Below are 12506 nucleotides of genomic sequence, written 5' to 3' on the forward strand. Positions count from 1 at the left end.
TATTTACATTATACTCATAGACAATTGCATGGTGTTGTTTTAAAAAAAACTATGGTATGACTATGGTACCACGTCCCCATGCCCACAAACAACTACAAACAAACATGGTAATACCATGGTACAATGTCTAGATACAAAACATGGTATAGCCACGTTAAAGATGTCCAAAAAAATATGTATGTATATATTATCATGGCAATAACATGGTATAATCATGGTAAAAATAAATAAATAAATAAATAAATAAAAAAAGACTACACAAAAAAGGAAGAAGAAGAAAAAAAAACATGGTATTATCATGATAATATATATTTATATATATATATATATATATATATAAAGGTAATTACATGGTAAAATATCCAGACAAAAAACATGGTATAATCATGGTTTAAAAAAAAAAAAAAAAAAAAAAAAAACATGGTATTACCATGGTACATATCCATAAAAGGAGATCCTTGTTAGTGAAGTCATTTTCTTGGTCAATCTCATGTGTTCAACTGATCAGATGTACGAGTCGATCTGAATGAACGGATCGATCAGAACACTCAAGCGCGCGCGCAGACTCACAGTCTCGTGACTGCCTGTTAGACTCGGTGCGGCAGTGGAGCATCATTCGCGCTCTTTCTGACAACCGACACCGACACCCGCCGATGATCCCGGAGCCTCAGCTCGACGCCGCTCACGCGTGGATTTCCCGCGAACCGGAGACTCGCGCGCGGACCGCTGCCGATCATGCCGTGATGGTGCCGCGCTCGCGGACGCGTCACGCGTGTTTGTGAATGAGGTAGATGAAGATGATGAAGATGATGATGGTGAGGAGCGGGACTCTTATCAGACTCACCGTGCTCGTGTTTATCGCCGGTTCGAGCGGGATGCCGCACGTGCTCAGATTCGGTGAGAATTTATCGATCATTCATCGGTGATATTGAGTCATTCTGACTGAGTCAGATTCACGTTATCAAACGTTTGTGTTTGGGCTCATCTGCTGTGAATGATGCATCATCTGTGTGTGGTTAATGCAGTATTTGATATCAGACCTGATATTAAAACATCTCTGAACTCATTCACAGACGATGTAAACAAAATCGATAATTGCCAAATTTGTTGCTGTGATGTGGACATTTCAAAAGAGTCAAATGCTTTCCAAAACATAGCAATTTTAAGATTATCTACATTGATTTGCTTGGCCGAATATATATATGAATATATATAAATATCAGTATCAGAAATTAATTGTTCCATTAAGGGGCAAATTAAGCTTTTTATAGCCCGATGAAGGGTTTTGTATATATATACTTTACCAGATGAGGTTTAGTAATGAATAAGGTTTATTATTATTTACAAGATATGACGTTCGAGACATGATGCATGTGCTGATAAGGCATGTTTCAATATAGGCCTAGTCGCATTTTTCGTTGCATGCCCTCACTTCAGTTTAGATACTTGATTATCTAATCAAAATATGCATTGAAGTGAGGATAAAAATATTGTCAATGATGAAAGATAGAGAAAAAAATATGTAGGCAAGTATCGGCAGAGATTTTTGCCGATAACCGATAGTTCCGAAAAGCAACTATCGGCACCGATTAATCGGTAAAACCGATATACCAGTCTACATCTAGTGCATATAAATAGATATGCAAAAACAATGTTATGACCGTAACACTTCTTGGTACTTATTTTGTATGCAAAGTCATTTTCTGGGTGAATATCATGTATGGTCACATTTGCAAAAAGAGCATATTAATGTCATAATTCCACATATGTTTTGTTCTGTTGTTAATCTGTGATCCTCTCAACTGACCAACAAAAGCTCATAAACACAATTTCTGTCTTTCCTCACTGTGTACACACAACTTCAGATGGTTTAATTCATGCTCATGTGCGTTATGAATGGCTGAATGCAGTGGATGGTGATCAGTGATGCATCTGACTCTCTCTGAACGTTCAGTCTGTCTGTTTAACAGTCAGACCGCATCCGCATGACTTTGAGCCGCTATGGCAACACAGATGCGCTTGTACCACCGGCACGGCCGGAGCTGCTGCATGTGGGGAAAGTGAGGCCGCTGTGTGAGTGCTTTAGGGTGGTAGAACTGCATCTTTGTTCATACATCGACTCGTCTCGGTGGGATTCTCATATAGACCTCTGCTTGGTTACAGAAGGAGAATGTGTGTGTTTTGATTCATCAGCTGATGCGGTTCAGCACCATGGACAGCTGCCCACATACAGCTCAGAGCTCAGATGCTGAACACTAATTAGACATTTAGCTGATGCATTTATCCAAAGTGACTTACAGTTTATTACTTCGATTTTCTACTCAAGGACACAATCGAACATACAACCTCTCAGTTACCAAAAATTTAAATTTTGCCATCATTCATTTTGGTCCACAATAATTGTTCGAATCATCATATCTGAACTACATTTATGGTGCTTTCATCCTTTTTGGAACTCATGATCAACTGTATGCGGAAAATGTACTTTGGTTACTTTCAAACTAGATTTTTAATGCTTTTTGCATTAAGAATGTTAAATTGATTTGGCTACAATGACTGTTTTGGTCAAAAGTTAATTTTCTTTTATGACAATAATCACTCTTTAATGCTAATTCAGAGCACAGAGCATAAATAGTAATATATATATATATATATATATATATATATATATATATATATATATATATATATATATATATATATAAAGATATTTTTGAATATTTCATTTATATATAATATTTTTTGAATATAGTCAATTGTCAAAAGGATGATAATTATTGAGAGATTTTCTTTATCATCCAGAAAATGGTAAAAAACAAAACAAAAAAACTCATTTATGCCATTTCAGAGCAAGATACATGATTGATAGATGGATTGATGGATGGATGGATGGATGGATGGATGAATGGATGGATGAATGGATAGATAGATAGATAGATGGATAGATGATGGATGGATGGATACTGTAGATAGATAGATAGATGGTTGGATGGATGGATGGATGATGGATGAATGGATGGATGGATAGATGGATGGATACTAGATAGATGGATGGATGATAGATGGATGTATGGATGTATGGATGGATAGATGGATGGATACTGTAGATAGATAGATAGATAGATGGATGGATGATAGATGGATGGATGGATAGATGGATGGATGGATGGATGTATGATAGATGGATGTATGGATGGATAGATAGATTGATGGATGATAGATGGATGAATGGATGTATGGATGGATGGATGGATGATGGATGGATGATGGATGGATGAATGGATAGATGGATGGATACTAGATAGATGGATGGATGATAGATGGATGTATGGATGTATGGATGGATAGATAGATAGATAGATAGATGGATGGATGGATGGATGGATGGATGATGGATGGATGGATGGATGGATGATGGATGGATGGGTGGATGGGTGGATGGATAGATGGATGGATGATGGATGGATACTGTAGATAGATAGATAGATAGATGGATGGATGGATGATAGATGTATGGATGGATGGATGGATGATAGATGGATGTATGGATGGATAGATAGATAGATAGATAGATGGATGGATGGATGGATATTTTTGAATATTTAAAAAAAAAAAAAAATATATATATATATATATTAATATAGTCTATCGTCAGAAGGTTGATACATATTGAAAGAGAATATTTTTTACTATTTTTACTACTTTTAGATAAACCACTCATTTAAGCCATTTTAGAGCAAATATATATACTGTATATATATATAATATCTATATTTTTTTCCCGCTAATTGTCAAAGGGCTGATATATATTGAAAGAAAATGTTTTACTATTTCACCCTGAATAAATAAATAAATAAATAAATAAACAAACCACACTTTTGTACCATTTCAGAGCAAATACATATTGTAGATATATAAATATTTGTGAAAATTAAATGTTTATATATAATATTTTCTTAATATATCTATCGTCAAATGGCTGATATATATTGAGAGAGAATGGTTTCAGCACTAGTCTCAGTCTAACACACATATGAGCACTAAATCACATTTGTGTGTAGATTGTGTAAACAGTGTATTTATTACAGTTGTGTGTTTTTGCGTGTGCTATGTTTGTTAATAAATCACGCAGGTGTCATGCTTGAGTAATGTTGTTTTAGTGTGTTTTTGTATGCTTGTGTGTTTTGTGTGTGTTTGTCTAGCTTGAAGTCAGCTCATCTAGAATTCATCACACACAAACACACTTGCTGGAGGTGTATGAATGCATCACAGTGTAGTTCAGACTGAAGTGTGTGGCACTAGACAAACACTGATGGTCTGTAATCAAACACAATGAACTCGACTCAGTTACTGATCAACAGTATCTGCTCTTTAAAAATTACTTGATATTTTAACTCCTATCTTTTGGACTTTGAGTTCTGAAGATGTTTGGTTTAACAGATGTGTGGCTCTTATGAGGGTTTGGAGTTTATTGGCTACAAATCCAGTCAGTTGTTTTTGAAGAGCACTTTTGAGGAAGAAACATTTACATTTGTGCCCGTTTGTCAAACACAGGTCACCCTGTGAGGTTTGACCGGAGTAATGCTGCTTTAAAGGGACAAAAATGCAATAAATTTGACTTACACGAGAACACACTGACTTACACATTCATGTCAAACTCTCAGAAATGGGCACAACTATATATTCTCGCAGCAAATTGCACCTTTCACGGTTTAAAAATATAACCAGAGCTTTCAAGAACAGAGAAGAAATCCATTAGCTATTAGCATGCATCTCACATATATGAGTCAGAGAGAGAGAGATCTGGGTGGAAGGGATGATGGATGGATTCAGGGACCGCAGCTTGTGAATGTCTCCTTATACCGGACACACACACACACCATCATGGAAACACAAATGGTGGAATCTCTTGAAAATCTCTCGCAGCCGACTGTATCTGGGTGATTCTCACGAAAGATGTCAAGACAATGTCCTGGTCCTATTTTACTCCAAAATCAAAAGAAACAAATAAGAAACGATATTTTGCTTATAGAAAATAAAGCCTATTTTTAGGGCTTGAAAAAATTTCCATTGTACAACAACATCTTTTTAACTGTAATACATGATAATGAGTGTAACGGTAATGAGAATCATCACTAAAAACAATAAGAATAGTAAAAGTAAAAAGTCTGGATGTGTTACGTAATGAGAAATGGGATGCGCTATATCGCGAAAAACATTTACGCTTAAAACGTAAAAGTCCCTGTTTACAGAAGTCAGGCATATGAGGTATCATTTGAAAGATTAGAATCTGAACTTTTCAGAGATGACATCACTTCTGCATTTATGTTACTTAAAATAACAAAATAAGGCCTCAAAACATCCGCATCGCAATTTAGCGCCCCCTAGAGGTAATGTGGTAGAAATATTTATATGAAAATGTATATGAAGTCCTTCATATAGCACCTTAATGGACAAGTCATATATCAAATGAAAGCTCTCATTCTCAGGAATGTGACTGTATAGTTTATTTTGTTTCTCTAATACGACAGTTCAAAAGATTTTCAAAAGAATCACAAAGTGAAATATGATTTCTGTAAGTCATCAAATACAAACATCTCTTTTATGATAACTGCTGCTGTAAGCCCCAAATAGCTAAAAACATTATATATCCGCATTGACCTTACAGAGTTCTCTAAAAATGAGCCATTGTTTACTTGTCTGTGAGTTTGCTTGTGTGAATAATCCAATGTTATATCTTAGATGTCCAGAACAAAATATGCCATCCAGAAAGAAAAGCATACTAAACAAATCATCAGAAAATATGTATAAAATAGTGTAATATATACCACATTATTGTTACTAAACTTAAGTGTCTCTTTCATGTTTTATGTTGTTGATATTTGGTTAGGTTTAGAAATGGGGTTGGGTTAGGGGATCTAAAATGTCATAAATGACTGTATATCTCACTAATATATTTATAAGTATTATAAAACATTGAGGTTTGGCACATGAAGTTATATTCAAAGATTGATAACGGACACCAAAGTTTTCTTGTTAAAAACAATGGGGTTTCTCACCGCGTCAAGGAGAGGACGCCGCGGGGCACCTTTGGCGTCATCATGCAGACGCGGACGGCTTCTGCACAAGCGTCAAAATTGGATGCTTAGGGAATGAGAATGGGTTGGAAAATTAGACTGAATGTCTATGGACGAGCACATCTGTGAGGGCTAAAATGAGTTAGAGCGCCACCTACATTTCAGATCTGTATATTGTGATGGAAGGTGATAGAGATAAAATATTTTATCTAGTGCTTTCTGCCATCTAGTGGAATAAAATGAGACTTTTCAAAGTGAGATAGAGTGAACAGAACCAGAATTACATGTTTACAAATTAACGACAACAAAAACAAAAACATTTTTTTTTCCCCAAAAAAACTTTGTTTATCACAAGATTATGAACAATATTATTTATGAATAATGGAAGTCTTTTTTTGGGGGAGGAGTGGATTTGAGACTAATGTTTTGCAATTAGTGTGGGCTTTTAAATTTGAGTGCAACAAATTGCGGGCGGCAGCCCACAAGTGCACCACAATGCTATCTTAATGGTCCTAAATGTAGTATAATTTATAATATAATTCAAATCATTTTGTATTGATTTGTGGTTAAATATGACCAGGACATTTTCTTGACAGGTTTTGTTAGAATCAACCATCTAGGAGCTTTACAACTAAATAATTATTCACCCTAAAATGAAGCAGAATGTAGAATGTTCATGCTGTTGTTCTTTCCCATATATATATATATATATATACTGAACAAAACACCATTAAAGCACCATAAAATATCATAACAGTAGTCACTGTGTTTTAAAGGAATAATCAGAGTTCAGTACAAGTTAAGCTCAATCGACAGCATTTTCAGCATAATGTTGATTACCAAAAAAATTTTCTTTAAAAAAAGCACAAATCTGTGTTCCAGTGAGACACAGATGATACAGGATGAGTTTGATGGATTTGTTCAAATCTACATCACTGCCGCTGACAGCTCTCAAACAGAAGCCTGGGGCCGCTGCAGGTCAGAGGTCAAGTGAGGCAACTGATGTTTTCCTGAGAGAGATCTGGTGTGTTTCAGTAAGATCAGAGCGTCAGTGATGTTGTGTGTGATGTTTATGGCCTCTGATACACTGAAATGGTCGTGAATGAAACGGATCGCTACATTTGAAATGGAAAAACAGACAGAAGGAAGTGCATCACTCATTATAATTAATACAAGATGCCAAAATTGTAAGAAGGTACAACTTTTATTCCCATAGACACCAACCAATCAACAAACAGAATTTCAAATCGACACAATACAGACATCAAATTTTAGCTCAACATTTTAAGAAAGGAAGAAAGTCTGTGAACAAATTTAGTTAAATGACTGATGTATGTCAATAACCTATAATACACTTCACTCTTCTCGTTACAAACCGTGATGTTTCTCTTTCCGTAGTACACAAAAGTTATTGTCCTATATTGCGTTCAGAATCTGCATGCACCTTTTGCATTGGCGGGTCAATTTTGACCCGGTGGAATTCAAGCTTATAAATCATTCATAACCTGATGGTGTTCATCTAAAACTATATTGTAAAGCATTAATAAGTTCTTAACTGTTCAAACATGTAAAAAGATTGATATTGTTGGCACGTTAAAAGTTATTAATTAATATGCCATTTTTTCACAAATTCTTTGACATTTCAAAATATGCATGAACTACAGCAAAACCAGTGAGGTACATGTGAAGACATCTTTTTTATCAACATTTCTGTGAAATTTGATCTAAATATAACATAATATACAATTTATATTAACATCTAATGTGAGGATTATTTTTACTATTACTCATAACTGCTCAATTCAACTTGGTGGTCAAAAGTGATGAAAGCAACGTATTCTTTTTGAACGAAACTTCATCAAAACAACTTTACAACTCAAGTGTACAACATTAATACTTCTTCACTATGTTTTTAAGATAAGTCTATACTATTTACTTGCATGAAGTGTTGAATGTTAATGCGTGAGTTTACTGTAAGCCACAACTGACCTGCGATCGTGAAATATATAATTTTTTAAATGGTAATATCTCTTAAAATTTTTCATAAAAAAATCTGAAAAAAATCTTTTATGTGTATTTTTATAGTCTTGACAAAGTAACAAAGTTTGGTTCCCGTACTAAAAGCTATGTGGTATTTAAAAATAATCTACCCTCCCGGGTCAAAAATGACCCGAACACAATAGGGGGGTTAAAAGCATGGTCAGGTTAAGGTTTGGATTTGGGTTTAAACGTAGGAAAATTTGTAATTACCTGTACATATTTGGTTTATTTATTTTTCTCAATGGAATTAAAAGTTGTACATTTTTGTATGAGCGAACACATACGATTTCTTACAATTTCACCATCTTGTACTATTAACAACGAGTTGTATTTTCCTCCTTGAATATCCTGTTTTGGAAATACTTATGTCAAATTACCAAAGTAAAATGTGTTGCAAATGCTGTTTCATGTTGTCTGTAAGACACGATCCAATAAAAAGTTTACGTAATTAAAATGGTTTACGAACATAATTTTATGTCGACTTAAACTCTGTTTTCAGCGTCTGATTGCATGATGTAGATTACAGAGGACAATTTGGACTTGTTACACAGTTTGGCAGAAGAATTATTATTATCATTGATATATATAATTGAACGTTGGTGTCTTTTATCATATTCCTGTTGCCATCATTTTATAAAAGCGAATTCACCGCTAGCAAAGGCTGTTTATTGCTTTATTTGTCCCTGATCATCCCTTGATATACCTGTGTGTTTGTGTGTTTGTGTGTGTGTTGTTCTGTTCATATAAATGCGTACACACACACACACACACACACACACACACACACTGTGGTGCTGTCAGATAGTGTTTGGTTAACAGATGTAATGTTTACAGTGAAGCTGTGAATGACAGTCAGGAAACCTTGAGAAGCTGATCGATATCTCCAGAGACACACACAACAAAACACAACACATATCTCACACTTTCTGTCTGTGTGTACAGCCGTCTCTTCTTGCTGTTGTACAGATTAACACTACAAATATCTATTGAATCACATCAGTGTTGAAAAAGATGTTATAAAATGCAACAATATTTTACAAACATCATAGTGGCAACTTTACAGTTCACCCAGAAATTTAAATTCTATCATCATTTATACACCCCACTGATTTTTATTTTAGTCATAATTTTAATCTTTTGATGAAAATTTCATCATGTCATATTCATTAAAGGAATATTCAAGGTTTAACCCTTTAAGCTCGGATGGGCCAGCGAGAAAAAAATAATCATAAAAATATTAATAACTACAGTCTTGACAAAATAGGTAACGTTTGAAAGTTTAGAAGCTCTACTTTACAATGCATGTAGACATTATGACCAAAAAACAATTATTGCACTGTACACAGTATTGCAATCATTAAAAACAGCTAATTGATCAAATAGTCATGTGTCATATGTTGTTGGAAAGCTCTCAAAGAGTAAAATACAACCAACCTATTTGTTTTACTCACAGACAAAAATATAGCGAGTAATAGCTAAGAATATGTCTTTGACAATTATGTTGGTGTTGCTTATATGCCGCGTTTTCGCTTATAACTTCATGAATAATAAGCGGAACATAAAAACAATCACATGCCATTACTTAGAAGAGGTGATTATCTTTCAAACGAGTCCACACACAAGGTAATCAGGTGCATAGATCATTAGATAATCCACATGAAGCACAATGTTACATATGACCACCAGGAGATGGCGCCAAATACATGATACAGACTCAATGATGACTCAAATGACACAGAATGAAACTCATTCAGTGAAATCTCATTACTAAAATCATGTCTGCATGCTATGCAAACCTTTAGTCATTGTTGTGTTTACATGTACAATTATAATGTTTTATTTGTTTGGAAACGTTTTTGGACACTGATAAATTATATTTGTAATGTTATAACTTTTGATTGCTTTGTTGTATCAAGGCAAAATGTTTCTCAGATACAGTTGACATGATTGGGAATAAAACAACAGCAGTTTTTCTTTAAAGGGGCATTCAGTAGTTGTCTAGCTAGCATTAGCATTGCTCTTCTTCGTGTACTTTAAGTACAGATGTTACAGTGGTGTTAGACGCTATACTGCCATCTATTGACATGGATCAGCATGATCGTCTCTGCTGCCCCTTTCAGCTTTGGAATATCATTTGCATCTGGAAAATGTCGGCGTTTGAGGTCATTTCTAAAGTTATTTATTACTCTTATAATATAATTGCTTTGCCTAAAAACAAACTTCAGAAATCAAGTGAACATGTTCCCACTGTTAAGGATAGATTATTATTGTTCCTCATATCAATAATCTTTGGAGACTGTCTACATTTCACATTATTTCTAAAGACAGTTTTTACCTTTATTAGAGAACTGCTTAGTGTAAAATAAACCTCAAATATCTAGCGAAACAGAATGTTATGGTAAAGGAAAGATTAGAATTGTTTTTGACGATCAAATTTAGCATGTCCATGAATTTTAGTCTGACTAAACTGACTAAAATGTCATATATATTTAGTAAAAAAAAAACTAAAAAAAAAACATTTTATTTGGCAATAATGTGCTAAATGACCAAATATTTAAACATTTATCAAACATATGATTTATCAACATAAATAACATGAGAAAACCTGAAAAACTACTTTTTAGATGTTACTGTGTTGTGAATTCTTCACACTTTATTTAAAATTTTTATCCCCTTTTGTCCCCAGTTTGGAATGCTCAGTTCCCACTACTTAGTAGGTCCTCGTGGTGGTGCGGTAACTCACCTCAATCCGGGTGGCGGAGGACAAGTCTCAGTTGCCTCCGCTTCTGAGACCGTCAATCCGTGCATCTTATCACGTGACTCGTTGTGCATGACACCGCGGAGACTCACAGCATGTGGAGGCTCATGCTACTCTCCACGATCCACGCACAACTTACCACACGCCCCATTGAGAGAGAGAACCACTATTCACGACCACGAGGAGGTTACCCCATGTGACTCTACCCTCCCTAGCAACCGGGCCAATTTGGTTGCTTAGGAGACCTGGCTGGAGTCACTCAGCACACCCTGGATTCAAACTCACGACTCCAGGGGTGATAGTCAGCGTCAATACACGCTGAGATACCCAGGCCCCCCTTAATTCTTCACACTTTTGATATTGTTCTGTATTCAACTGGTAGAGCTTGGTGCTCGCAACGCCATGATCATGGGTTTGATTCCCAGGGAACACACAAACTGATGAAATGTATACTCTGAATGCACTGTAAGTCGCTTTGGATAAAAGCATCTGCTAAATGCATTAATGTAAAGACAGTTTAGGATATTGCATTACGTGTGGCGTGTTTTTAAGTAAACACCAAGTTACGCATTCTGACTAGAGTTCAAGTTCACCTGTTTATTGTCCTCATTGAGTGTGTTGTAATATGATGTTTATGTTGTAGATATAATGGGGATTAAACTCACATATATAGGATGTGTTTAAGTGATGTAATTAACCCATTTGTGAAGCAGGGAATGGATTATTTGAATTAATTCTTTCTAGATGTTTCTTTAGAAAGTTAGAAAGAAAGAAACATTGATAGTACATGGTTAATACCAGTCAACAATGACTTAAATGTAGGTCTGTTCCTCACACAAATTTATTATATGACTTCAAGTCACATGGACTACTTTTATGACACTTTAATGGTGTATAGAAAGGAGCAGCTTGAACATTCTGCTAAACATCTCATTTTGTTTTCCACACATGGGGGTGAAAAAATCCTCGTGGTTGCATAGTGATTTGCCTCAGTCCGGGTGGCGGAGGGCAAATCCCAGTTGCCTCCGCGTCTGAGACAGTCAACCCACGCATCTTATCACGTGGCCTGTTGAGCGCGTTGCCATGGAGACATAGCACGTGTGGAGGCTTCACGCCATCCACCGTGGCATCCACGCTCAATTCACCATGCGCCCCACTGAGAACAAACCACATTATAGCGACCACGAGGAGGTTACCCCATGTGACTCTACCCTCCCTAGCAACGGGGCCAATTTGGTTGCTTAGGAGACCTGGCTGGAGTCACTCAGCACGCCCTGGATTTGAACTAGCGAACTAGCGAACTCCAGGGGTGGTAGCCAGCGTATTTTACCACTGAGCTACCCAGGCCCCCAGTAATTATTTCTTTTTACTCTTACTGAATGTGAAGAATTGACTCATTTGTGTCTATTTTTATTTCATCAATGGAATTTTTAGGAGAAACATTTGAGACAAAGTTGAAACTTAAATGAGTACTCCATTAAGTCTCTAGAGCTTTAGAAAAATCTTCATTTGAGCAATTGAATAGAGCTGAACTCTGTTTCCTTTTTTGTATTCTGTGTCAGTTCTGGACTGATCTGGGTTGGCCATACAGATGAAGTGCACCGTTCTGTGACTGTAATGTCCTTGTTGAA

The 12506-nt window shown here is 35.8% G+C and overlaps 1 protein-coding gene across 2 annotated transcripts in view; it reads left to right on the forward strand.

Annotated features, from left to right (window-relative positions):
* Positions 1-617: 617 nt before the first annotated feature.
* Positions 618-12506, forward strand: part of LOC127435174 (glutamate receptor ionotropic, kainate 2-like) — a 94647-nt gene continuing 82758 nt past the window's right edge. For both annotated transcript variants that reach the window (XM_051688417.1, XM_051688418.1), the window contains exon 1: positions 618-897. In XM_051688417.1, coding sequence (XP_051544377.1) covers positions 792-897 — 106 coding nt within the window. In that variant the 5' untranslated portion in view covers positions 618-791. The remainder of the gene's footprint in view (positions 898-12506) is intronic.

The sequence above is a fragment of the Myxocyprinus asiaticus genome, chromosome 45 (genome assembly GCF_019703515.2).
Source record: "Myxocyprinus asiaticus isolate MX2 ecotype Aquarium Trade chromosome 45, UBuf_Myxa_2, whole genome shotgun sequence".
NCBI classification, from domain to species: domain Eukaryota; kingdom Metazoa; phylum Chordata; class Actinopteri; order Cypriniformes; family Catostomidae; genus Myxocyprinus; species Myxocyprinus asiaticus.